The 27487-nt window shown below is 33.9% G+C and overlaps 1 protein-coding gene across 1 annotated transcript in view; it reads left to right on the top strand.

The window, feature by feature from the left end:
• DPH6 (diphthamine biosynthesis 6) overlaps nucleotides 1-27487 on the top strand; it is a 190151-nt gene that overhangs the window by 38095 nt on the left and 124569 nt on the right. The window contains exons 4-7 of the mRNA XM_041460167.1: nucleotides 1423-1496; nucleotides 3608-3726; nucleotides 17435-17496; nucleotides 23653-23747. Coding sequence (XP_041316101.1) covers nucleotides 1423-1496; nucleotides 3608-3726; nucleotides 17435-17496; nucleotides 23653-23747 — 350 coding nt within the window. The remainder of the gene's footprint in view (nucleotides 1-1422; nucleotides 1497-3607; nucleotides 3727-17434; nucleotides 17497-23652; nucleotides 23748-27487) is intronic.

Below are 27487 nucleotides of genomic sequence, written 5' to 3'. Positions count from 1 at the left end.
CCTTGCAGAGTGCAGTTTTGTGAACATGCTTTTAATGGTACCAAACCTGATTAGATTCCACATTAAAAGTGACGGCACTATTGATCCTGGGATGGATTCTCTGCTAACCATGATCAACTCTTAGTCAAACAAAAGGCTGTCTGTTTGCAAGGTGTCCAATAACTCTTTCAATACCAAAGAATAAGTGCAGAGAAGAAGTGGCTTTTACTTAGTACTCTTTGCATGCTTCATCTACTGAGCTGAATATACTGTGGGACAAGGCTTTGTATAAACTTTGTCCAGTTGGGGAGTTTATGAACGTTGTTAGACCCCAGTTTTTTTTTCTGTTCTACCTCATGCTCCATTCTTCTTCCTTCCAAATCTTCTTATTTCTTGAATTTGTGCCACTCCAGCCCTCATTGGTTGAACTGGACAAAATAGGGGGATTGAATTCATTCCATTTCACTGAATTTAGGTATGTTAACTAATTCTCCCATTCTCCCCATTCTGAGCACTTGACTGCTCAGCTTGCTTGGCCAAGGCTTAGCAGGACTTCTGAGATCATAGAGTAGGCCAAAAGAGAAAGGCAGGGACAGGATGCATCAACAGGTATATAACTAAAAATTTTGTTGTAAAATCTTGCTGCAAACTTCACAGGATTTGGAACAGGTCCAGAAAGTAAATCATGGTGTGTAGTTATGATCAACCTTGATTAAAAGAGGAAAACAACTTTTACCAAAGTCTAGATGGAGCAAAATTTAGAAAAAGAAAGTTCAGCATGTTGACTGGGACTCAAACAATTTAAAAATGCAAGATCTCACAAAATACTGGAGCTATGTGCATTCGAAATGTTACATTCTCAGTGGGTTTACAAGAAAAAATAAAGTGCCATTTGTTGGCTTAGGTAATTTAAATGAAACAGAGAAAATGTGTCTTGGAAAACCTTTTTTTATAGCAGAATTTTTAAAAGGTGATGTTGAGTAAGTTTCCTGTGAGTTTTCTTGTTCTAGTGTCAAGATAAAAAGAGTCATCTCACACTCTTTTGTGCTGTGTACCATGAAAAATGCTAACAATTGAGTTAATTGTATGATGTATGTTGCTGATAATTATTTGTAGGTGGACTAGCTGGAAGCTGGAAGGAATTTTCGGGATATCTGGAAAACCTCAGGATAATCTGTTACACCTGATACTTTTCAGCTACCTTGGTTATTTCTTCTCTAGAATGGTACTTGAGTCAAGTAGACTGCATTAGAGTAATAACCATGTAGTAGGTCAGCTGAGCTGCTCCCTTCTGTGGAAGAACTGCATTCCAGCCTATTCTGTTCCATATGCTGGACACAGAAAAAATAATTATTATTGGTTGATTCTGCAAGTAGAGATACTGAATCTCTGCAGCTTAAAACATTATATACTGTGTCATTGATATTCCATGTCTTTTTTCAGGACAAAGAAGGAGTTGAGGGTGTATCTGTGGGAGCCATTCTTTCTGACTACCAGAGAGTTCGAGTGGAAGATGTGTAAGAAAATACTAATCTTTTTCAGAATACACATTCTGGAGAGTACTTGTCTGTTTTCTAACTCAAATTTAAAGCAGAGACAGTTGCCTGCTTTCTCATGTTCTATGATACCAAATTCATTATATTCATTAATATAGGTATTTCTTTTTTTCTTTTATTTTTCTTCCTTTTTTCCCCCCTGAAACCATGTGTTCATTAGTAAAAATCAAGTCGAAACTATACCAGAGTTTTTGACTGCTCTTCAGATCTCTCTTCATCTGTTGAAAATACTCAGAGATTTGGTATGAAAATAGTTGAGTAGGTTCAGTTCTTTGATTTCAACAGGAAGCTCACTCAGTTCCAATGACGACAGTGTTGTGATCAAGTCCCTCTGTTTTTCACCAGTGTTTTGATATAGAGGAACATTCTGTGATTTGTTATAAGGAATTAGATAGAAGAGAATCTTTCTGAGCACATCTTCGCTTAATTCCTTAAATTGAAAATTTGTTATTAATCAGGAGCTTCCATTTGTCATTCCTATTGTGCGCAAATGTCTATATAAATTGTGATTCTTTTAAGAGTCTTAATTTAAAAAGAGCATTATGGAATGGTAGTTGTGTCTGTTATGTAGGCCATATTTGATCTGAAAAAAGATCTTCACTGTATACATCTGATGAAATGCAAAACCACCTTGTGTCAAAAATTAATTATAGTTTCATGATTTCATTAATGATTTGTTGATGATGAAAGCAAGTATCTGGAATCCTTTATGAGCTGTAAGAATGGTGAAATTAATGCTATGCCAACTCAGCTCATGTCAGCAAGTTACAGAGCACATTTGTTTTCTTTACAGTTTACATAGATAAATTGCAGTCAGAATTAACTCCTTTTTCTTTTCCTTTATACTTAAACATTTTAATAATTGCCTCACATGTCAGTAGGTAAAAAAAAAAAGATAGTTTTTGCTGATTGGTTTACGTCTTTACCACAGCTAAGAGATTGACAGGAAATCACAGTATTTCAAACAGGCATGATTATTTCTGATCTTGTAAAGTAAAATACTTCACATTGATCTGTAGATTTAACCCTTGCAATAAGGTTGTTTCATATGAGCCATCCCAATTAATTCAGCTAATTTTTTAGCTGAATTTAGGCACGTAAGTAACTGCTTTACATTTAGAGCTGCTAAATCGTTCTATTACGAAACTTAGTGCTCTGTTAAAGCATATCAAAGTAATAAGAAAACCAGTCAGATTATATGGATGCTAACTATGCATTTATATGTCAACATTAAACATACATTTAACTATATAGTCTTCCCAATCATACTAGTGGGTCTATCCAACGTAGGGAGGAATGCCCATATATGTGAGAAAGACCATGTATTAGGAAAAACATGATGATTGACAAGTAAATGTAAATCTTAAAGACTCTGAAGTCCCATAGTTAAATGTTTAAGTTTTTCAGAGACCTTATACATTTAATCATCAACTGATGATTCTTGACAATTTACAGAAACGTTACCTATCAATAATACAAATTAGTGATTCTCTAATTTGATAAATAATCAAATGCTGTGTATCAAATGCTGTCTATATATGATATGTATCAAAACAAATTATTAACTTTACAGTAACAAGTTGTTAATTTGTATCACAAGCTTATATATTTTCCTGAATTATTCTTTTCCTTGGGTGTTGATCCAAATCACAGCAACAAATTCAGCATATTATACTAGTGACATGTGCCACATTTATCACAGAGCAGTAACTTTGTCCTTAACTGTGTTCACAGAAGAGATGACTTCCTAAGGTGCTAATTGCTTTTGCGTCCCAAAAGGTTTAGGAACACATTTTGTAATGGCTTGACTTAACATTCTTGTGCAGATCTTTTTACCTCAGTAAGTTACATCTTATGTAGATGAATCGTAGTCAGAACAAGTTTATTTTTTTTAAATATATATTAAACTTAATGTTTATAATGAAATATATGAATAGAAAAGTGTTGCAATTGAAATTATAGAAGAAAAATTATTTCAGGTTTGGAAAAGAAATTTTCATTAATTTTACATTAATAATACTGTGTAAAAGCATTATACTTGGCTTTTTCCAATTTTTTTGTTTGTTTTTAAGTTGCAGAAGGCTTAATCTTCAGCCTTTAGCTTACCTCTGGCACTGGAACCAGGAAATACTGCTTAAAGAAATGATATCATCTAACATTCAAGCCATAATCATAAAAGTGGCAGCATTTGGTATGTATTCAGATTCTGAGCAATATTGTCTACTGAAATTTCCCATGGACAAATCCACAAAATAACAGAGGAAAATAGAAAACAGAACTTTCATTGCACGTTTTAAGATATGAAATGTTAATATCAAGCAAATTATAAAAAATGGCTTAATACCAGTCGTAATGTCTGAATAATTAATTTAACAGGATGCAATTCATTCTTAAAGGAGACATGGAAAAGCTGAAAAGCAGTTCTTCCTAACATAGTCATTAAATTCCTTTCATATTTTTTTTGTTCTGGTTTGGTTTTGATTTGCAGTAAAGATGCATGTATAATTCAGTAGTTCACAGTATTGTCATTTATAGATGATACAGGCTTGTGACTAGACAATATTATAAGCAACCGTGAAAGTTTTAATAGAAATACATCAAGTTATTATCAAACAAGATATAATTTTGAGGCCAAAATATTTTGTCTTAACAGCAGACTTGGAGTTGGTAAATCATAAAAACAAACAGAAAAAATTCATCATTGCCTCTTTTTTTTTTTTTTTATATTTAAAATGTAGTTGCTTAGCATACCAGAAAATCAATGTCTGTTCATTATCAGGTATATAAAATGAAGTTATAAAACTTGAAGCAAATCAATATGAAAGTTAACCTATCTGTTTATTGCTTGAATGTAAAGGTAAGGTCAAATGAAGTTTTATAAGAAGCCTTATGGAATGATGTGCTCTAAAAGTCTAAGGAGTGCATGAGAAACATGTAAATAATACAATATATTGATTTCAGGCCCCTATGCAGTTTTCTATTTCAGAGTAACAAATAAGTTTTTAGGCATAAAATGTGACCAAAGGACCTTTTCTTTTGGGGTTGACTATAAACTTGTGGTCCACTGTAGCAAACAGTGGTTTGTGTCATACAAGTGGCATCAGTGGTTAAAGATGGATATTTGGAAAATAGTGTTGCATAATCTTTCATTAGAAGTCCAGTTTCTGGTTTACATGGGCAAGTTTCCCATCAAATACCTAATCTCTATTTCTCTCAAATAATGTTTAGTAATAAAGTAATTTCTCCTTCTTTTTTAACCAAGATTTGAATTACAATTCAAATTTAGACTGGATGGATTAAATAATTTTTTTAAAAATTAATTATTTTTTAAAAATTTATTTATTTCTTCCTCTTTATCTGGTATAGTTTCTAACTAGATTTTACATTGTCATTATGATGGTCTGGCTCTATTGTTCTGTAGGATCTGCTAGGGCTGAGAGCAGGATTAGAATGATTAGAAATGCCACATGCCCTCATTCATTTACAGGTAACAAGCAATGTAATTTATCTGCATTTTCCTGAATTTTGGGAGGTCAGTTACAAATATATAGGAATTGAATACCATGTTTTCTACTACAAAACACTTGGTTTTAAATTAAGGGAAAAGAAAAGTTTCTAAAATAATTGTTTTCAGGCCATGTAAAGTATATTTATATATTTATGTTATATTTCCATAAAATAGAATGTGTTCGTTGCTTATACTGGCATGTAGAAAAAAATTAAGTCCACATTTGTACATTTGCATATGTAACATGTTTTTTCACATCAGAATTATTTTTCAAGAAAATATATTATTTAAATAATAGATAAAAGTATTTCCCAAATAGACATCATTGATGACCTGTCATGCCTGCAGCAAGATAAGCTTGTCTTTTGTATTCTACGGTCTTAAAAAAACTTAAAGTGCACTGGTTAGTGCACAAAGAGTGCTTTGTGGGCTATTCATTGGAAGAGCGAATACCATAAATACTTGTAGATAGCAATTAGATAGAAAATCACTCTGAGTTATTTTTCCTTTTTATTTTTTTGGCTACAGGTAAAAGAAAGATCTTATCAGAGTCAATTTCTCACCTGCCTCAGGCAGACGTAATTAGATGTAAGCAAATTTAATGGAGCTTTTGTGCTCTGGGGCCATTCTGTAATGCTTTAATAATTGCATGCCTTATTAAAGTGGATTTAAGGTATGAAGGCTGTTTAACATATCAAGTGGCAAAGAAGATAAGATACAGTTTAACTTTTTGCCTTTTAGATTAATAATCAAAGCTAAACTGCAGTGAAAATATTTAAAATAACAGATTTAAGAGTCTGAGGGGTAATGCATTAGGTGATACATTGTACAGTTGTTAATGCAAGAAGCAAATCTGTAAACTGAGCTTAACATTCATCAGCGCTGGCAAACTTGTACACCCGCCTTGTCCTGTTTTCCATTAACTCAGTGCCGGTATTGACAAGGTAAAAGCCTGTCGTTTTATGTAGAAAACACATAATTATGCAAGTAAATGAGCATTAGTTTAGTACATTTCCCTAAATCCACCATTACAAATTAATACCATAAACCTTGCCAGTGGCAAGAGTTTTCTATCTCAGAGTAGTGTAGTTTTCCAGATGGGATGCCAATTGCTCTCACTTATATGCAAAAAAAGTATTGTTAGCAACCTTTTTCACATGCCTTCTGTTGATCTATAAGTAGATCAGCTTTCATTCCTTTAGAGTGTATTTCAAAAGCTTTAATGATGAGAGAAAAACATTCCATGATCTAGCAGCAAACCTGAGCACTATATATATGTATAAAAGCTACTTCTGAATATTTATATTCAGTGCCATTTTCTTGCAGCTAAAGATGCCTGTATGATACATCATACTTTTATCTTTGAAATATACCCTTATTCAGTGGAAATCCAGAAATTCAGAAATAGGTTACTCAGTATCAGCTAAAATCTAAGGTATTAGCTGATTGTTTTTAACCTGTATGTGCCTGAAATTCCAGTAATATCCCTTGCTCACGTGATACATTGAAATATATCACTGTGTAGTAGAACAATTGTGTAACTATTGTAACACAATAAGAAGATGCATTTTTGATCTCTTTCCTTTTTTATCTCTCTTCCTTTTTGGTTGTGTTTTCCAGATTAACTAATACTAATTAACTTGCAGAGTATGCATATAACAGATTCAACTTTAAATCTTGGTAACTTTATATTCTGGTCTTTACTGAGCCTCATTCTAGAGCAAATTGTTTCTACTGCAGTACAAGGTGTAATACGTATGTGGAAGTGAGGGAGAGAGGAGTGTTACATTTGGAAGAAATCTTTTGAGTTTCTTCCAATATGATCCTTAGTAAAACTTGATGTTCAAGTTTATTTACTTTTAGTTTACTTCTATAGTTGTCGATACCTAAATCTTTTTAGGTATTGACACTAAAACTTAAGCATCTCTATACTTTTTAAGATATGACAAATTTCATATCTCATATATATGAGGGTATACTTGAAGTTGATTTTATGTCATGCAGTTAAAGTAGTTTTTTCCACAATGTTTCTAGATTTTCTTGATGTTTCAAAAGTAGTATTTATACTGAGTAAGTTTTCCTAAGTGCACACTGTTGCCTTGAGAATGCAGGGTTGTGTGAAATTGCTTCTTCAATGTTTCTGTCAAAATTAGAATATAAACTCAAATTCCTATCTTTTAGGGGATTAATATGCATTTATTTGTTTTATATATTGCAGCTTCTTCCCAGTTTGGTTATAGTAGACTAATCCTTAATTATTTAATTTAATACCTTTTAAATTTAATTTTAATTAATTTAATTAATTTAATATTATTTAATTAATACAATGTGGGAAAAAAACCCACATTGTTATTATGTGATCAGATAATTGAAACATTAATTTGAAAAATAAAAACTCTGATGAAATGATTAAATTATGTTTCTAAGTTCTAGCTGCTCTTTGGACCACAGGACAGAAATGATACTGTAGCACTGTTCAACTGCTGAACAATAATAAAAGCTGAAACTTGGAATCAGGGCTGATCAGTCTGCATAAGAAGTGGAGCTCTTTTATTTCATGACTACGTTCTTTACCTTGTAGGTCCAGCTGCTGTGAATGCCTATAGGCATCCTACATTCCCAGCCATGGGTAGAGTTAAAATCACAGGGTCTGTGGAAACCCAAATTTTGAAGTGTGTGGGCCTTAGTTACTTATGCAGGCTATTTCCCAATGGAGTAATGAGTCCTTAGGGAGCCAGTGCCATCTCAAGTCTTCTGACTTGGGATTCCTGTCTTGGAAATCCCAAGTTCCTTCACTAAAATGAGCTGTCTGTAGTAAGTATATTTAACACGAACCTCCTTTGGTGTGAGAAGATATTGTTGCTTGCTTCCCATGGTCTAGAAAATTGGTATACTCCTGCTATTCATGGAATCCACTATCCTGATGTGATGCTGAGGGATGTGTATGCTTTTGTATTTTTGATTGAAAAAGAGAGAATATTGCTTCTTTGTATAATGAATCTATTGTTTAAACCCAGCCACCTAGATGTCTGTGTTGCTGTTTATTTGTATCTAGTGTATAGAAGTGAAATCCTAACTGACTGAAATTGATAGCCATACTTACATTACTTTTCACAGAGGTAAGATTTACATGTAGAGAGCTACATTAAAAAAGACCTAGTGCCACACAGTTCCTGGTTAAGCTCTGAAGGGTGTAATTTAGTGCACAGATAAACTGATCTAATAGTAAGTTGCTGCCAAAAGATCAATCTTTCCATCCCACTTCTAGCTGACTCTTCTAAACCACAAGTCTGTGCTTGCTTCTGCCCTGGTAAGAGCTCCAGTGTTTTTGTGGCAGCATATCAGCCACATTTTTTTTTTTTCACATATATTTGGGAAAACACATATATTTGGGAAAGATCAGCAAGATCTGCTTTTTTGTGGGCACGGGGAACTTGCTCTGTAGAAACCACGGCTGCATGGAGGGCAGAGCTCTATTTCAACGCAAGGGTTATTACTAACCTTTCTATAAGTTGGCTGCAATGGAAGATCGTATCCTGAACTAACATTGTTGGTTGTGAGTTTTGTCTGAGCACATCATTTGTGTAATGGAGAGGAACAGTGTTCTTTGAAAATGTGTTTTTAGTACTGAGCAATTTTAAAGTAATTTTGAGGAAATTGAAGGACCTTGTTATCACAGGGGATGATACTTGCTTCCTCCAAATATTTTTTTAAATTCTCAGACCATTCACAAACATAACAGAAGGAATTTAATAACATGTTGTTATTAAATCAATATGAGAACCCAGTTGCTTTCTTATGTATTGTACAGTAAGGATTGTTTACTTGCTTATTGCTAAGTAAATTAAACATTTATATTATTCTTAGCTGGTTCAGCTTATTTACAGGTGATCATTCCATTGCTTTCTTTCTTGTGCAGCTACCAGACACTAGAGCTGTAGTAGAATCTATGACAGTCTTCACAACATTTTCTCTTGAAAACATTCTGTTTTATTAATATGAAAAACACTTAGAATCATAGAACGATTAAGGCTGGAGAACATCTCTGAGGTCATCAAGTCCTACCTTCAATAGCATTATAACCACTAAACCATATTGCAAAGTGCCACATCTACTTTTAAACACTTACTTGTTTTTTGAACACTTATTCTGTTTATCGTAATTTGAAGAAAAAGATAAAATGACTGATAATATTTTTCAAGTCCTGTCAGATTTTAATGCTTGTCTATTCTGATAGTGATAATGTATTCTAAAACTAGCCTTAAATTTTTATTAGAAAAATTATCCTTGTTCAGTGTTGAAGTATTATCTTGTTTACACATATGATCACTTTTAATTAATTGTAGTTTTTTCAGATTATAAATTTGATAAATTACCTATGATGTACTTTGGGAAAGATGTTCTTATTAGCCTTTTCCCCCTTTAAAATCTTGTTTCCTAGCTAGCATATGATGTTGTGACTGAATTTTCAAACCAATCTTCTGAAACTTAGTTGGCCCTTTAGAGTTTAAGTGCATTTGACACTTTTTCTCTAGGCTTGTTCCCTAATATATTTGTCTACCATCCCATTTATCTCCATAATTCATGTTATTTATGATACAAAAATTAAAAAGACAGCACACCTGTTTGTTCTCTAGACATTACGTGAAAAGACTTGGAAACACTTCTAAAAACAGAGAGCCATTTTATCTCAGGCCATTTTTTTTCCTGGTGGAAAAGTTTCACAGAGGAAAAGATCAGCACAGATAAATGGAAATTGTATGCAAGACTGAAAGTAAAAAAAAAAAAAAAAAAAAAAATTAGCTTGGGATTTAAGATGTGATGCAAAAGAAATTAGGAAGAGAAAAGAGAACTAGTAATGGACTTAAAGAAAAAGTTTGATTCATAGTTGAAAGTTTAGGAAAATAAGATGAGAAAATAATCTTTGCATTTAGAATGGTACTTGCCTTCATGTTTGTATATGAATGATCGATATTTTGTCACCAGTGTAAGAAGAGGTTTCAGAAAGACATCTTAGTGCATATATAAAGTACAAAGAAATGTTTGAAAATAAATTGTGTTACAGAAAAGGAAGAAATGAGATTTTGCATAAGTCAGTTTAGAAACAAGTTAGAGCGAAATAAGATTCCCTCTTCACTAACTGTGAGCCTATACACTGGAAAAGGGAGGGTTGTTGTTGTCATAAAAGATAACAGGAGTTAGAAGAGTATGAGAATGTGCCTGAAAACAGAAAAGTAGTTGAAAACTGATATTATTGAGTGCTGTTAAGGAGATGTCACAGACAGACAAAGTAGGACAGAGATGGCTTAAGAGTGGAAAGATCACTTTGCAGTTTGGGGAGATCACATCATCTAAAGGAAAATTTAAATGGAAGCAGCAGGCTAAGAGCGCACTATTAGGCATTTCAAGTGAAATGGGAAAGGAAGTATGGGCTATAGTGAAAAAGACAGAAGAATAGTTAGAACTTGGAGCTGAAAAATAGTGGAAGAAAGAGAACTTAATAAGAGATGTCAAAAGCAGAAATAATCTTAACAATATGAAAATCAAGAGGTAGAAGTGGTATATTTTTAATACTAGAATATATACTTGCTGTTCTTTAATGTTTGATACAATTTAAGTTCTAGATCCCCATTTACTTTACAGACTTACGTGCTGAAGCAGGACATAAACACAAACCTTTAAAGACATATCTGTTTAGTTAGAACCATAGATGTTTGCTTTTCAGGTCACTATGAGTTGACGTTTTGCTGGACTTCTTGTACGGATCCTTTATTTCTGCTCTGGCCTTTTACCCTTTTGCAGCAGATCTATTGATCTTTGCTGTCAGAAACCTCTGTTGATCCACTTGGGGATTGTGACTTTTTAAAAAGTTTATAACTTGTCTGCATGGGCATGGATTTAATGAAAATGACACAAATTTTTCCACTTGCACCACACCCCTTTCTCTTCCACACAATGAAATTTCAATTATTTTTACAACGTTTACTAGAACTGTTCAGAGCATGAAATACCAGAATTCTATAACAGGGACAAAATAGCACATATCTTTTTATTAACACACATTTGTATTCATGTGATGCTAGATCAGTTGAACATTTGAATTAAATAGAGTAATAAGCAAACAATGCTCTTAAGATATTCTATGCAAAGAATTTGTATCAGGAAAGGCATACATATGTGCCTGTATGAACTGAAACTTTAATAACTTTGGATTTAAGTTTTTTAGGCCCATTAAAAGTCCTGAGAAAAGTTGACTCAGTCACTATTTTAAATGAAATGATCCATTTGCTGCATTTGATTAAAAGTAGTTTAATGCTATTTTTCAGCAATTATACAATCTTCTTCAAACTACCAGCATTTTAGAGAAGAACCTTCTGAAATTCTACAAGGGCAAATGCAGGGTGCTGTACATGGGGAGGAATAATTCCATGCACCAGCACAGGCTGAGTGCTAAGCTGCTGGAAAGCAGCTCTGTGGAAAAGGACCTGGGGGTCCTGGTGGACAAGAAACTGTCCATGAGCCAACAGTGTGTCCTTGTGGGCAAGAAGGCCTATGTTGTCCTAGGATGCATTGGGAAGAGCATTGGCAGCAGGTTGAGGGAGGGGATCCTGTCCTGTTCTGCCCTGGTGAGGCCTGACCTGGAGTGCTGTGTCCAGTTCTGGGCTCCTCAGGACATGACAAGGAGCTACTGGAGCAGGTCCAGTGAAGGGTGACAAAGATGATTAAGGATGTGGAATATCTCTCTTATGAGGAAAGGCTGAGGGATCTGGGCCTGTTCAGTCTCAAGAAGAGATGACTAATTCATCTCAGTATATGTGTCTGAAGTGGGAGAAGAAAGAGAATGGATCCAGGCTCTTCTCAGTGGTACTGAGCAATAGTTCTTTACTGCGTGAGTGACCAAGCACTGGAACAGATTGCCCAGAGAGGTTGTGAAATCTCTCTCACTGGAGATATTCAAGAGCTGTCTGGACACAAACCTGTGCCACATGCTCAAGGATGACCCTGATTGAGCAGGGAGGTTGGATTCTGTAAAAGAATCTGATTGGAAATGTTGCCTTGTTATCTGATAAAATAGTACAAAATTTCTTCAAAGATTTTTTGAGGATTCTGTTCTTGAAATTGACAGAGCTAAATTGCTTTGAATCCTAGATTTAACTGGAACACAAACATCTTTGATGTTTAAAAAAAACCACAAGAGATTATAGATAATATTACTTCAATAAAAAGTTTTAGATCCTCTTACCTCTCAGAATTCTAAAATTTTATGACATCATACTAACCTAGTTTAGAACATTCTTGAAGAATGTTCAAGAAGGAAGATAAACTGAGATCCCAATTAAACTGCACTGGAAACATATGCTAGAACCACTTTGGGATTAATGTTCTTTTAACTTTATCACTTAGTATCACTTAGCTTGAAAAGAGTTACTATATCTATAGTATGTCTACAAATTCCATCCCCCTACAATTCCCACACTGGATAAATTAACACGTACCAGAAAAAAAAGAAGAAAGAAAAAAAAAAAGAAAAAGAGTGAGGGAAAAGGAGAAATAGAAGCATAATCAAGTCACATGAATTTTCCTCTTTCATAAAATAAATTAGAAGTATATTCATCTCAAATCTTTTAGAGGTGCAGTAATACCAATTATTTACTGCACTTTTCATTAATTTTATACAGAAATTAAGCAGTTTCTACAACTTTTTTTTTTTTGGAAAAGGAAATCCAAGGAATCCATCCAGTTCACCATTGTTAACACAGCCTTTCATGTGTGAAAGTTTTGAGGAAGTTAAGAATGAACCTGTCAAATTATGCTATCAGACAAAAAGTTCACTTCCCAGCTCTTCATAGAAATGGAAGCTAAATATGACAACAGGAATAATTTACCTCAAGGCAACTTAAGGTATAGATTTACAGTTCAAGAATATCTGTGTGGCATGTGCATTTCTCATTGTTGAAGGTTATAACACATTCCTGCACTCCTACCTAGCAAGCTTATGTTGCTAGCTTATGCTGTTGTGTACAGGCTTTTCCTGTGTTACTAGAAACATTCTCCTGTATTCTGTACCATGTAAAGAATAGTGTTGACCCTCCTTTTGAAAATCACTGACTTTGTATTGTTAACTTAGAAAAAGAAAAAATAAACACAGTTAAAATAGAGTTTAAATAGAATTTGTATTCAAAAATAGTCCTATTTTCTCTGTTCCAGTTCTAAGATGGGGGTTGCTTTATCCTTTATACTCTTTTGCTTTCTATATGTATTTCTTTACCTTACAGGTCCTATCATCTTATTGTTAACCCTGTTTTCTTTATGCTAAAGAGATTGAGAAGAAACTAGTTTTGGTTCCAGAAAACCAAAGTCTTTTATTGGCTCTTTTCTTATTCAAAATTCTAAATAATTCTACTCTTGGTGAGCAGCTGAGTAGGATCTCTCCAGAAACTTTATTGCAGATTATACAGGCCTACATCATCAGAAGTTAAGTCTTAGTCCCTTGCATTCATAGTGAAGGCAGTTACTACTCTTCTCAATATTAGTTCTTAAGAATTCGGGGGAAAAAAAGGAAGCTTCATGTTCTTGTAACTTTAAAATAGGTGTTTGGTTGTTTGTTTTTTTTTTCTCCAAAAGCCTATCCTAATCCTATGAATATGATATTTCAAGAAGAATATGATAATATCAATTTTGGAGATTTGTTTTTACATTATTTTATGGAAGAATTCTCTGAGTAAGAAGTTTAAGTTTTTGAATTGTAGGGTTGATTAGTGAGGAAAGGCTGGGTTTTTTTCCCCACTATTTTAACTATAGATAATGGTTAACTCATACTTTATTGATGTGTGTGGTTATGATTCTTTTACAATATGTTCATATATTATGGCTTAGAGTTTGGTTCAATGTAAATTTCAGAAGACCTTTATATACCAACATTTCTTGAAACTGGTAACTATGATTTATTTTTATTTATTTGAAATTTTACTAAGAAGAGAAAATAGATTTTTTTTTATTTTAAAATACTTTCTTAAGAATCCAGATGATTTTAAAATTCTGAGCATATATAAAACATGTTCTTGTTAGTCAGATAAGGCTTTAGAATGTGGATTTTTTAACTGAATGCAATGCCATGAAAATGTAACTTGGATTTCTAATGGTCTTGATAAATGCAAGTAATATCAGGTAGTTGCCCCTCAGGTGAGGGTTTCATGCTACACTAATACTTATGTACAAAGTGAGCTATTTAAAATATGGTTCCTTTGCAACAGTAGTGAAATGCCTTTTAGTAATGTTCTTCTTTTCACCACAGAACAAAGCCATGAATTTCTGCCCCAATCTCTTGACATTGCTGCAGCTCTCTACACTTGTCTTGTGGCTGTGCATAAGAGCATTCTGCAACCACTGTTGATATCTGCAGGAAGGAGTTCTGCTCCTGTCAGTGGATTTATCAGAAATTACAGATGGAGTAGCAATTACTTTGAAGTGATTATACCATTTGTGCTATTGCTTACTGATTTACAGTCAAAGTAGACTACAAAACTGGAATTGAAAGCGTAATTATTTTTACTGAACACTGTCAAAAACAGCATTATCAAATTTTTTGAGATGTTTCTGTTATCATATACTAGTCTATCTCAGAGAAATAAACCCCCATTTGCTCTCTTGGCAGCACATAATAAGTTGATGAATGTAGTTCAGTTGTGGAGTTAAAAAAGCATTGAAAATAATGGGCCATAACATTCTAGGGTTAACATTTATTCATAGATGATGCAATTAAATAAAATAGGCATTAACTTCAAGGTCAGTCAGGGAAGCAATAAAAGTTAATATTTTAATTGAATTCTAATTGCCCCCCATTGATACATGTAAGTTAAATAAAATAGATGTCAGTCCTGCAAATTATAGTTCCCTTCCTAATTAATTTTTTAATTCTACATAGAGTCATCCAGGCCCTGGACCTTGTTGTTGGTTTATCCATCCATTCGGCTTCCTTCACATCTAGTTCCATTGAGGATAAATTTGGAGGATGTGGTACTAAGAATTTACAATACATTATTCTTCTCATTAGTCTAAGCCATTTTAAGAATCTGAATCAATAAAGTGTACCAAATAGAAGTACAGATTTTAAAAAGCTATTTTGTAAGAATAGTTCCAGATACTTTATTATACGAATTGTAGCAACAGACATACAGCTTCATCGATGCGTGCACAGCAGAAGAGATTGGAGATGTGGATTACTGTTCTGCACATTGAAAGTTGCATTGCTTCCTGATGCCTTTTCCAGACAGTCTCTATTCACTCACAATATTAACCTGTTGGAAGCTAAAAGAAGTACTATGTTTCTAAATAAATGCAAGCTGTCCAAAAATAGAATTCTGCTGAGATACAGGAAGGATACATGCACTTCACAGATTTTCATGTACATGTGGGATATCACTAAAGAGTTTACCCATAGGCAATTTATTTGTATTTCATAAACTATTTGTGGGTTTCTTTTAAATTATTGATTTGCATTCATTACTGCACAGAATATATGTCCATATTACCAAAGAGAACCTCGTGAAAGAAGTGATATGTCAGTGTGTCTGGTTCTGAGAACTTCTTCCCTTCTCATATGTTTGTAATGTATCCCTTGGTTTAAATTTAGAGGAAATCAGTCTGTTTTTATCAAGGAGACAAAGGTTGCTTATCTTAGCAAAGTAATTATATTAAAGGAAGAATGTTACTATAAATGTGTGAAATTATACTGTAATGCAGTACTCTTTCATTTACGTCAAGAGAAATTGCTTGTTTGGCCTAATACCTCTCCCATTATAATCAAGGACAAAATGCTAAGCTGATGTAAGTTCTGGTTCTGGAAGAGATCACCAGAACCATTTGAACTATTGAAATTGAATTAATATATTTGAAAACTATTTCCACAAGAATAAATTATGATCATATATCTAGCACATACATTTTTAGTCTGTTAAAAAAAAAAGCAATAAACCAATACAAAAAAGGAATAGAAGGCAGAAAAAAACCTCAGTCTTTTTAAACTTTAATTATTAAGCAGTTTAAAAGCATTCCCCCGCATCATAAGGGAATTTTTAATGTACTTTAATGAAATATTTAAAAACTTTCTTAGTGTTGTGAAATCTCATTCACTCTAACTTGTTTTAGTTTCACAGGAATTTAAATATACCAAGATCATGATTGTAAAAATTAAGACACATATTAGCTATTTTAACTCAGCAATGACTTTATATAATAGTGTACTGTACATTTATATAACAGCTTTCATCATCAACAATCTAAAGTGCTTTGCAAGGTACATATTTTAGAAATTGCTTCTGAATGGAGTAATTTTGGTGGCAGCTCTGTAATGATACCTATTATGAAGCAGTAGAGTAGGAAAAAATAGACAAGTATTGTATCAGTACAAAAAGGAGCCCAAACCACAATAACTAGGAGTAGTAAAAAATGGGATAACTGAAAATTTCACAACGTTCCTTCAGTTTCAGGAGTTATAATTTTGTTTTTTCTCATTTGCTTCATATGGTAAGACCTTTTGACAACTTTATATCAAATCCAACTAGCATATTTACTTGGTTGAAGATGTCAGCTTTTGAAACAGTTGTTCCTGGATTATTTTATCCCACTGCTCATTTTTGCCAGTTACTTGGTTTATCCTGAGAAGTGACTGTTAAATGCCATGAGCTGGCCAAAATTAAAAAGTCAAGAAGTTGAAACAGGAATACAGAGGACCAAATTAGAGCAGCTATCAAGTGTTAATAGGGCTTACTTTTTTTACAAAGAAAAATAAATCAAAATGTAGACATAATACAGAATATTTTGTGATGGATCTAAAGGTGCAACATTTAGTACGTTCTGTAGGGCTGAGTTTTCTTTATATCTCCATCCTTTTTAATCTTACATTTTATAGTTGCATAGAATACACTAAGAATGGGATTTGGCAAAAGAACTTTTCATTATAAGCCAGTGTCTCTTCCAGTTGCAGGAAGTATAAAAACATTAAATTATATTTTAATTCCATAGGTATCTACAAAGGTAACTTCTGACTTAAAGAGGTAGTATCCTTGTAGTATTTTTATTACCATGGACCTGTGTGTTTACTTCACTGGTTAGTGGAATTTCTAAGAAAGGGATACAATAGCTTTTCCACTTGACATGGAAATGGTGATTAGCTTTGTTTTTCCATAAAACTGGAAAATATTTGCCCAAAGATTAGGGAAAATTCTGACTCAGTATATTTTCTTTAGGATAGTAATTCTTTTAGATAATGTGGAGTTTCTAAGGGAGATGTAATATTTTTTAAGAAGAAAAAAAATTAGACATTTCTTGATGTCATAATAATACTTCATAAGAAATATTTTTACATTTTTTGGGTTTTTTTTTTTTGCAGGTTTAGATCCAGATAAACATCTAGGAAAAACTATAGGTGAAATGGAGCCTGTTCTTCTGGAGGTGAGTATAACTTAAAGGATATTCATATAGTTAAACTTGCAGTTAAAAAGAAACACAGGCAGAAATTAAGTAAAATTAACTTAATAAAAATTACTTTCATAAATTAGGTGTTAACCCAAAGCTTAGCTTTGTACACAGAATATAAGCCTTTGCTAAGCACTTTTCTTGTCAAAAAACATTATTTCTTGACATAGTTCACAAATGGTGTCATCATCTTTTAAAACAAACTAAAGGCATGAAACCTCAATATTGCAGGAACACTAACTGGTGTATCAGGATGAAACAGCTAAATAATTGTACATTAGAGACTTTCACAGCAAGAAATAGTAGTGGCAAAATCATAGGTTCCCTGAAGATTCCTATTTGCAGGTTTCCTACCATTTATACAATCTGACTGCATACAGTGGGGCCTTTAAAAATGGAATAAAAGATGTATTGTTGAGGATGTATTTGATTCTGTGCAAAGGACTGTGTGTCCTCATACCAGGATAATGCTTGTTGGCAGAGCTAGTAGATTTATTTAAAGAAAAATTATTCAACTAGGGAAAAGACAAAAGACCGGATTTTGTACTTGAGGCTTCTTCAAGTTTGATGTAGAAGCATCAAACATCAAGCTAAGTAAATTTTAAGAATAACAGTTCTGAAATTGTGTTTTCATGTATTGTCTGTGACAATACCAGTTTACCACAATTCCTTGTCCTTGAGCCTGTTAGGTACCCACAGTGATTGCATGTCTCTTAAAAGGATCTTGATGTAGCTTTCAGTGTAGGCTGTGTAAATGTCCACAAAATACTTTTCATTGTTAATCTGGGTAGTTACTGGTCAGCCTAGCTTCATAAGTAGTTTGTTTTGGAGCACTTAAGGGTATGGCTAACATGCAGAAGAGAAAGAAAAAGTAACTAGAACTTTAAAAAACTCTTTTCCTACTGAAAGATAGAAGAGTTACATAATAATTATATCTTATGTTTAACTCCATTTTTTAAGTTATTTACATGGAAAGGAGAAGATAGGTAATTGCTGCTTGGAAAAGCTGGCAAGAAATAATTGAGGTACATAACATTCAAATAACCTTACCTGAAGAGATGGTATTGGTCTGTTCTTAACTTGAGATTTGTTGCTTCAGACCTGGAGAATCTGCCCAGAAATCTTCCCCTCCTCCTTCCTGCCAATCTGCTATGTAAACCAGTTGGTATACAATCCCATTCATTACCTTTTTTTGTAAGTCTTGTTTCACTTATCTCTTAAAATCATCTCAACATTCTGCATTCACAGAAAGCTTCTGTAATCAAAATTCAGGTTGCAGCCTCAGTGGGGTTGCAGCTGGATAACTACTCACCTCAGTTGAATCAGTCTTGATTTCTTTAAAACTGTAGCAGCAAGTATTGCAATTTTAATTGTGCTAATAAGAAGTATTCTTGGGCATTTGATTTCACCATCATTCATTTTTAAAATAAAATAATAAACTATGAAATCCAAAAGTACCTGGTATTTTTTGTGAATTGCATATATTTGTCATCAGGTTTGATATCTTAATTAAAGTGATTCTTACTTATGTGGTTTCACTGAAGTTATTACTGTTACGGTTTAACACTTCTCAAAACCCACATTTGATGATTTTATCTTTTATTAATACAGCAATAAGCAAAGCAGTGACTGCCTAAAATGTACAAATAGGGCATTCTGGCGCTTCTTGCAATGCTTGTCAGGTCATTGTAGGGAAGACTACACAACTGATTATTTGTTCATTTGGCTGTTGTTTGTGCATATGTGTGCTAGGAAAGTCAAAGCCATTACAAATACTTCTTTTTACTAGATACTTAGTTGGCTTTAAGGCCTTATAAAACCAAATCATTAACTATAAACAGAAGAAAAATACTTACGATGTGAAAAATACTCTTTTACAAACTAGTGAAGTTTTCAGCATCAGAAGTTCTGGCAGACGGAATATGAAAACAAGGAGTTCACAGTTTCCAGTAAGGAAGAGACATAAAATTTAATATTCTGACCATACCGTATAAAACACCACAATGATTTAATGTTTAACACTGTACATATCCAAAACTGCCATGGCTTTATGCACACATGATTTTTGATTTCTACTCTATTATCTAACCAGTAATTTCAAATTTTACAGTAAATTTGTTTTTCTTGTTGGGGTTTTTTGCTAATATAGTTTTTTCCTGTTCTTTGGAATTGTTTTTTGAGTTCTGTGGTGACACCTGATGTTACTTTACCATAGTCGTTTATTCTGCTAGGTGGAGGGTATTTCATTGCATCATTTTTCCTAGTGTGATATGTAAGTTTGTGAGAGTTTTTGTGGTTCTGTTTGGAATTAATAAAGTAATGTTCTCTATGTTCTTCAGTTCTTTTGAAAATCACTTGATATCTAAATAATTTCAGTGCCCAGAAAGAGCCACAAAATGTCGTATCTGTTGAGTAATTTGGGACTTGTCTTTTAGTTCTAGCATGTACTCACAAAGTTCAACTTCTCTGGTACTACTGATCTGGAAATAGAACTCACTCACTTCTTACTTTTTTTTTTTTTTTTTTTTTAGTAAACATTTACATTAAGGAACAGTTAGTGAGACCAAAATTATCTTGTATTGCTATAATGCACCTGTTAGAATTTGTCTTTTGGATATATAAGAAATAAGCATGAACTAGTCATTCTCCTTTTAGCAAAAAATTTCTGGTTGAGGCATTATAAGAGTGGTGGTTATAAAAAATCCCCAACAAATAAATCCACAATCTAGCCCTGATTTCCTCCACTCAGTTATTTGACTTTGAAAACATATTATCCTAAATTTTCAGTCTTCTAAGTTACTTTGAAATTATAATAATTACTGACATAAAGGTAAGTTGGTTTTACTGACATAAAGGTAAGTTGGTTTTTTCTGCAGTAGCAGCAGAAAAATGGAGGACTAGTGAGTGGGAAAAGCTTTTTTGCAAGTTTTTTTTCACATTACTTTCAGAATGTTGAACTTAGGAGTGCAATGATGATCTGCATGATCTGCCATAGTTTTAGCAGGGGTGACTATTACTGGCTCAGGACATCAGCACTGCAGAAAGGAAAGTTTTTGAATTATTATTTTTTTCTAATTGATAGGTCTTTGATTAGTCTTTGAGGAGTGGTTGCTAGATAATTGCTAAATTATTACATTACTTTCATGTCCCAATATTTCCTCTGTAACAGAAGTCTCAGCTTTTTACACTAAAGAATTTTCTGTCAACTTATGTCTCAGGTTGTGATCCCACTATCCTTTGAATTTGTTTATAGAATGGCAAACGGACATTAAGGTTATATTTGTCTGTAATTCTGGCTCTGCCAGTAGGCAATAGGAAAATGTTTATTTGTATGCTTGCCTCAAAACCTGATGAGAACTTCCTGATGTAAAGAGCATTTCTGTAAATATAAAGAGTTTATTAAGTCTTAAAATTTCTGTCTGGGAACAAAGTCTTCACTTGAAAAAGGAAGTACTTGAATTCAAATATTTATCTTTGATTATGAAAGTTAAATAAGGAAGCTTTATTCCTTGTGTTTCATTCCCAAGGTAGGAAGAGACTGCTCTTTAGGTTATGTTTGGACTGGTCATTTATATGTATCTCACTTATATGTATGTCCTCTATCTCATTGGGTACTTAAGATGAACTTTGTGTAGCCTGGAAGATGGTTTAATCATAGATTGCTTTTGGAATTTGAAGTGGACTTGTATTACTTGCAATTAATATTGTTTGACTTGTAAATTTGCGTTTTCTGGCTCATCTGTACTAGAAGGCAGATTTAGCAGTCATAAAACTTAAGAGTCCATGCTGTTCTTATTATTAATGTAGCATCCAATTTGCAAACCCAAATAATTGGTCCTCAAATAATGATAATATTCTAAATTATTAACAGGCAAAATTCTCATGCCATTGATGACATTTGAAAAATATTACTGACTTTGTTAAATGAACGTTAAGGATATGTTCTATGAGCTGCTAAATATCTTTTGGTCCTGTTGACATTTGTGAGAACTGAAAACCCTTTAGCACCTTGTATAATTGGTGTCAAGAATGATGTTGAAGCCAGTGACATTGAAAATGAGAATTTCTCACAACAAAGATAGGAAATAGTCTTAGATTTTCTGAGTATTCAATGTTAATTGCCAATAATTATTCTAGACACTGTTTACAAGCAGAGCTACCAATTTTGAAAGTGATTTGTAAACAGTCACTCCATGTTTTCACAGTGGAAAGGTTGCAGTTAGAAAGATCTTTTCTGGTTTTCTCTCTTTCAATTTTTAATAGTTTTCTTTAGGGTTTTTTGTTTTGGGTTTTTTTTTTTTTTTTTTTTTCAAATAGAGTAAGAATAAAAGGTTTTGACTAACTGTTTTGTAGGTTGTCCATTCTTGTTGCATCAACATTAATTATCCCTGATGTATTTGTCCTATAGAAACCTTGTTGCCATTGTTGACAGATGGAGTTCTATTTTATGTCAGGAGTGTAATTTTTTAATGAGCACTTGATTAAAGGTTCTCTTTTGCTCCTTTTCTTTGAAAGAGAATGTGAAAGCGAAAATTAAAAATAACTCTCATAACAAGATACTGAAAAAATGTTTCAAACATGCTCCAAAAGAGATATTGATTTTATAGCAGCACACAACTAAATATTCACATAGAACATTACCAAGGTATTGTTTTCTCAGAGCATTTTCCTTTTCTGTGAAATAATGGCTGAAGATGATTCAGGCCTTTGGTTTAAGTAACCAAAATTATAAACACTCTTTGAAGTTTTTAAGTAAGAAGCTTTGAAAGAGAACTGTAAAGTAACATGAACTACATTCAGCTTCAACAATAAAAATACAGTATCATTTGCATATATGTAATAGACTTGCTACACAAATATTCTAGTGACCATATAAAAATGTAATCTACAATGTATAAATATCACAGTCTTATATTTGCCTCAAAAGAAACAGCAGATTTGGAATATTTTCTAGCCTCCAGACAGACTTTTTCTAGCCCTCTGATGTTCTGGAGAACTGTATTTCTACTTTGACTGCAGAAGCATCATGGGTGGGCTTCTGTTCCTCTAAGGAAAGGCATAAAGGGGTTAAATAAATATTCCCAAAAGTAACATTAGTGTTTGCAATGGAGTTAAGGACTGCAGTTCAAGTTCTTATGAGTCACTTAAAGCAGAATGTTAGTACTTGTTTAACGTTAAAAAACCTGGACAGGGCTTGACTTGAATCACTGCAGTGAACTTTAGAAGGTGATATAATCTGCTGCTGGGGACATGAATTTCTGCTGCAGACAAAGAGAGGGTGTCCCTATGCTCAGATCTGGTGCTTGATTACTATCTATCAATACAGTACATTGAAACAGTAGTACAGTGAGCCACTGAGCAGTTATGCACTCCTTACTCCAGCAAAAGAACTTCAGTTCATGCTCCACAGCTGCTCATTTGTAAAGCAGGAATTAAGATAGTCATGTCTCATATTTTGAATGCTTCAGTTTTTATCTAGTTATGTATTTGAGTGAGATATCCGAAGCTTCAGGAATATTCATAAATACATGTTGATTTAGAAAGTATATTAAGTACAATTTATAACAGAAACAACATGTTTCTCTTTAGATCTTGCTTTAGCTTTTTGCTTTTGACTTATGAAATTCTCATTTGTTTTGTTAGATTTTTTTGAAAGAATATTTACCTAAACATAGAATACAGATTCTGAATCTCTCGTCAAAAAATGTGTTCATTGTATACTTCTATGTGAAGTGCTACTCCTTGTGTTGACTCACAGTAAAAGTTTCTCCTCCAAGTGAAATAGACATGCTAAAGAAAAACAAGTATGGGAGTCTGAACAAGCTTTCATGGCCACTGAGAAAGAGGAACTAGAAATCAGTTTGTTAATCTAAATACTACAGTGCCAGTTCTACTTAAAATATAACACATTGGTAATTTTTAATCACTGTAAGAGGCACACAAAGAAATCAAGACCTGACTGTATGATGATTGGGTTTTTTCAGCTTTGTAATGTGTAGTCTTTTAGAAAGAACATGTGGTTTAACCCCAGCTAGCAACTAGTATGTACTGGTTTTGACATTTTCAGCAAAATATGTTTAATAAACTTCTTTAGTGTAATACTTACATGTTTCAATTTCTCTTTCTTGATAGCTCTCTGAAAAATATGGAGTCCATGTTTGTGGAGAAGGAGGAGAATATGAAACGTTCACTCTGGACTGCCCTCTGTTTAAGAAGAAAATAGTTGTGTAAGGAACAGTTTCTTCTATATATTATATTAAAACAATGGGAGCATCTTAAAGTTTAGTTTGAGACAGCTAGAGGTGGTAAGAGGTAACACATGGCATCTGCAGAGGTAAAACGTTCTTTAAGTTCACAGACACTCATGTTGTTTAACACTGGCAAAGTCCTCTGGAAACCTAAATCAATACCTGACATGATGAGGCGTTCATAGAGGGCTATAAACTTTTTAGACATTTGCACTTTCGTTTACTTGCTGATTATGGCCTGCAGTAAAACTGGTACCTATACACTGACACTTTTATCCTTTCATGAAGTGTGAATTGCCTGTAATATTTATCTTTCATTACAGCTAAATTTGATAAAGTGCCACTTCAGTAGCCTGTGGGTTCCATTAACTGTTTATATGTGTGTGTAAGTTTAGTAGCTTAGAATGATAACAATAAACACTTTTCTTCAATTACTAGAGGGTATTTTAAATACAAACTTTGTATGAATCCATCTCAATTACACTGAATAGTTTATTCCTTTGACATTAATAGCTAAAATCTGTGTAGTGAGCTGTGCAAAATACTTGTGTCTTGTTTCTTATAAGTCTGTTAAGTAGCTGGGCCTGGCTGCTTCAAGTAAAATATTTTAACTGCTGTTCTTTTTCTGAAGCAAGTAAACAGACCAGTAATCATGTACTGGTGATTGATTCTCAGTCATCTTAGTGCAGGTCCAGATTATGGAGCATATAGACATGAGTAATGCTTTCATGGTGCGGGTCCATTTGTTTCACTTTTCTTTAAGACTGGGATCTGTCTGTGTAAGGAATAGAGAACCAAGAACTGTTAGCTCCATTTCATTGCACGGCATTTGGGAGGAGATCAATAGACAAAGTGGTTACAGCATTGGCAGCTAATCTTGGCAGATGTCCACTGAAATACTGGTTGATTATGCCTTTGGTTTGGGATCAACCAAAGAGCAGTTTAAGTAGGAATATATTGTAATATATTCTAAATGTATATCTGGTTATCAGTGATATAAAGACAGTTCAAGTGACTAGGAAAAGCTGAAGTAGAGGTGGTATGGCTGAGTTGTCTTTATTTCTCTTGGTGATACTCCAAATAATAAAAGTAAAAAATAAAACCACAAAAAATACATAAAAGAAATATTTAAATTAGTGAATACTCAATAATAAATATGTGGCACAGTGGACTTTTGAACACTTCTTCAATGAGTTTAACTGTATGAACTTCACAAGAAAAATATTTTATAGTTTCTTCTTTAAATAAGTTATGAATTTTTTTCTACTTTGTATTCTTGCTTTTCATATACACTGAATCTAAACAGACTTTGTTATCATCTCTACTCTGCTTGTAGAGTTTCCAAATGTTTAGATATACATGGTTCAGGTATACATGTCTCCTGGTTTCAGCTAGGCCAGGTTTAGAGTTTTGCAATAGCTGGGAGGCGGCCTTGCCAAGGACACTAATGTTATTTGATAGGACCTCACTATAGTGTCCTAGGACCCCCCAGGGTTGGGGGAAAGGCACTCAGGAACTCTCTCCCTCTCTCTCTGAGAGAGGAGTGTTCCTCCCTGTTGAAAAAACCTGGCAGGGGGGAGCCATCTGTATTGTTCATTGTCGCAGGGTTCTCAATGAGTGTTTTTGAATGTGAATCACTCACATTGTATTCTTTTGTTATTAATATTGTACTGTTATTGTTCATTTTCTTATCTCACTGCTGCTTCCAGTAAATTGTTCTTATCTGAACCCATGATCTTGGCCTTTCGTGCCTCCAATTCTCAACTCCATCCCACCCATGGGGATGGGAAAACAGGGTCAGGGGGCAGTGAAAGAGAGAAGTGTATGGTTTTGGAGAGTTTCAGTGTGGGCACTGAATTTGGGAGTACCATTCCTAAAGCAGGACTAAATCCTGATGCAATTTTTAAGGCTTAAATGGTGTTGTAAGCATTGCAACTTAGAGGTTAAAACCTGTCAGGATTTTCAAGATCCCTAAATTCTGAACAACTCCAAAACATCTCCTGAGTTAAAAGTTTCTAAGGAAGACATTAAAGAATACTTTTGCCTTCAACACAGGTATGATGGATTAATCTTGGGTGGCTGCCAAGTTCTCACCAAGCTGTTCTCACTCTCCCTCTTTAGGAAGAGAGGGAGAGAAAATAAGATGAAAAGATTTGTAGGTCAAGAAGAGAGCAATGTGATGGCTTACCAATTACTGTAATGGGAAACCACATTCAATTTGGGGAAAATTAATGTAATTTATTGCCAAATTTAATAAATAAAATTTTTAAAAAGTAGAATAGTGGGAAGCAAATATACCGTCTCACCGTGTTCTTCCCAGGCTTAACTTCATCATTCCTGACTTTTCTACATCCTCCCCAATGAGCAGTGCAAGGAAGTGGAGAATGAAACGGTCAGCTTGTAACAGTCTTTGCTGCCCCCTTCCCTTCACACTTTTCACCTGCTCCTGCTTGGGTCTTTTCCGTGGCTCCTTCATGAACTGTTACAATGTGTGTCCTTCCCACCAGGCAAGTTCTTCAAGAACTGCTCCAGTGCATGTGCTTTCCATGGGGCATGGTCCTTCAGGAACAGACTGTTCCTCATGGGTCTTCCATGGGGCTCAGTCCTGTCAGAAAAACTGCTTCTGTGTGGGTTTCTGCACAGACTCAGTGTGTGTATCTGCTCTGATGTCTCCTTCCTGGCCTGCAGGGCAGCAACCTGCTTCACCACGATATTTTCCACAGAAACATAGAATCTGTTCTGGCATTTGAAGCGCTCTGCTCACTTCTTCACTGACTTTGGTGTCTGCAGGGCTGTCACTACCATGTTTTTCTCACTCCTGTTGCAGCATAGTTTTAAAATATGTTATCACTGAGACAACACCAATGTTGCTGATGAGTTCAGCATCCCTTGGTCTCACATCATAGAGACCACCGCTGAACACTAACCCCTGCAGCAAAAACATTGCCACATAAACCTAAAACTGGAGAAGATCTAGTATGCCTGTCATTTATAACACTATTTGCAGGTAGTGTTTTCACTGGTCAATGATTTTTGCCCTCTCAAGCTTGGCAAGATATGTTTCTACTGTATATCCTTGCAAAATGTAAAAATATGCTGGCTCAGGAAAAAATAAAATAAAACCTTGAATGTTCCTTGCTATGGAGAAGTGGGAGTCTCTTCAATGTCAGACTGTATGACAAATTTTACTTCTGAATGTTAAGTTGAATTCTTGCCATTCTTCTCTGTCTTCATTCAAAAATGTACCTCACAAAGGAAGCATGACAGATTGAGTGAAACATATATTTGAAAATAAACAATATCTAGTAGTGAAAGCAAAATCTTACAACCAAAATATTGAACAAGAGTCTGATTGGGATTTATCTGGTTTTCCCAGGTAGTCTATTGTAATCTAGTTGTCAGCTTTCTCACTCTCAGTGTCTGAAATTACCAAGCATTTCCTGTCCTTCTCATGCTGGTACTTAAAGTACAATTAATCAACGTTTCTTGAAATTTTAAAGATCTATTTCTCATCTATAAGAGTACCATCTAATATCTACTCTTGTGATAAGGGCCTGTTTGTTCATGGAATGCAGAATAGTTTGATCTTTCAGAAAGTAAATTGTCACATTTTAAATATTTGGGAAATACCATTTTCCTTTCTATACTTTACTATTAGCTCTGTGTTTAGGCTTGTAATTCTAGGTTTGGAGTTAAAAGCAAAATTACAAAATTTTATT

This window comes from Pyrgilauda ruficollis, unplaced genomic scaffold (assembly GCF_017590135.1).
Source record: "Pyrgilauda ruficollis isolate IOZ18807 unplaced genomic scaffold, ASM1759013v1 scaffold14, whole genome shotgun sequence".
Classification (NCBI taxonomy): domain Eukaryota; kingdom Metazoa; phylum Chordata; class Aves; order Passeriformes; family Passeridae; genus Pyrgilauda; species Pyrgilauda ruficollis.
The sequence above is the reverse complement of the archived record's forward strand: the minus strand, read 5'-3'. Positions and strand labels throughout refer to the sequence as shown.